The sequence below is a fragment of the Apis dorsata genome, unplaced genomic scaffold (assembly GCF_000469605.1).
Source record: "Apis dorsata unplaced genomic scaffold, Apis dorsata 1.3 scaffold_89, whole genome shotgun sequence".
Taxonomy (NCBI): Eukaryota; Metazoa; Arthropoda; class Insecta; order Hymenoptera; family Apidae; genus Apis; species Apis dorsata.
This window is the reverse complement of record NW_006263387.1, coordinates 498,630-500,255: the sequence shown is the minus strand read 5'-3', so window position 1 is coordinate 500,255 and position 1,626 is coordinate 498,630. Positions and strand designations below refer to the sequence as shown.

Sequence of the window (1,626 nt, the reverse complement as noted above, 5' to 3'; positions counted from 1 at the left end):
TATATATATATATGTGATTATTATTCAAGATAAGTAAAAAAAATTATTTTGAGCGATGCAAATAGCTCCTTCTAAAAATATTTTAATTTTTATCACGTTTAAAATCAGATTAGATTAAAATTGTGATATTTTTATCAATTATCAAAAATCAGATTATATAATTATATTAAATGAAAGGTTTTATTTTTGAATTACATGAATTCACGGTCACGAATTGTTAAAAAATATTTTTCACAGGCAGCTAATAATTACACAGGCAGAGTGACGGCATGAACAAACTAACCTATGCGGATACGTGGAAACTAATATCAATGATACTTATTTTACACTTTTTTTATGCAGCTAATTAAAACTTATGGTAAACAATTTACAATTTCAACACCTTACAATACCTTACTCATAACAATCTTCATATTGTGAGCTAAGCAATCAGTTTCCTTATGTATTTTTTATAGTTTAATAAAAATTTTTTGTTCGCTTTGTATAAATCTCGCTGAATCATGATGATATGCAAGAAATATGTAAATTGTAAATACTTTTATTGACTTACATCATTTATTATGTATTTAATCTTTCATTGTTATCGAGCAAGTGTCAAAGTTTTCTGATTTTTCTGAATATGTTTCAAAATTTATCCATTTATCTAATAATAATCCAATAAAGTGGATATCCAATTTTGAGATAAGATATTAATATCAAATAAATCCACGTGTCCGCGAAACATCGAAAATGTATAAGTACATTTAAGATTAAACGCATCGAAAGTACTTCTCGATACTACGTTGGAAATAATATCATCTAATAATAATTTGTATTATCCGATATTAACTTCGAACATATATTCTCAATGCAGTATCCACTTACGTGAAGTACCCTCGAGTATCAATTCTCAAGAAACTTACTCTTAAATGTATTAAGTCATCCCATAAGTNGTCATCCCATAAGTAATATCATTTTACAAGTATAATTCTTATTAAAAAAAAAAAAAAAAAAGTAATAACACGTATACTTATATATTTTTAATTTCAATAAATTAAAATAAATAAATTTCTTATCTTTTTAATCGAGCAATTTGTTTATTGTTAATTCCTTAATTTTTAAAAAAGTTTCAATTACTTAAAAAAATTTCATTCTATACATATAAAAAATAAATAACTTTATAATGCTAGATTAAAAAAATAAATTTATCAATCACTAATTATATAGTTTTTAATTATTAATATTATTTAATAATTATTATCAAAATGGAAGAGAACCTTTTTATGATATTTTAACAGCGATACGATTTATTTCACTGTACGAAATTATTTTAAGAAGAATTTGACTTCGTTTAAAAAATTTACTCGATAAATAATTCTTCGTAATTCGCAATTCGATTTTTAAAACGAAATTACTTATGGATTTACCGAACATTTGCATCCAAAGAATAAAGCGAAGAGTAAAGAGACAGAGAGACAGAGAGAGAGAGAGAGAGAAAGAGAGAAAGAGAGACACAGAGAGAAAAAGAAAACAGAGTCGAAAGATCGAAGAGTACAAAGAAAATAGAATTAAGACGAAAGCATGGACTGACGGTGGGGTTATGCTGTTTCGGTGCTGGGAACTCGGTGGAGCGACTTCCGGTACCCC

General features: G+C 26.0%; 1 protein-coding gene across 7 annotated transcripts in view; it reads right to left on the bottom strand.

The window, feature by feature from the left end:
* The window catches only part of LOC102678437 (protein FAM102B), a 71,746-nt gene that overhangs the window by 3,260 nt on the left and 66,860 nt on the right, over positions 1 to 1,626 (bottom strand). Inside the window, exon 10 of one of the 7 annotated variants that reach the window (XM_006611566.2) lies at positions 1,571 to 1,626. The exons of the other annotated variants lie outside the window; for them this stretch is intronic. Coding sequence (XP_006611629.1) covers positions 1,578 to 1,626 — 49 coding nt within the window. The 3' untranslated portion in view covers positions 1,571 to 1,577. The remainder of the gene's footprint in view (positions 1 to 1,570) is intronic. 7 annotated transcript variants of the gene reach the window in all.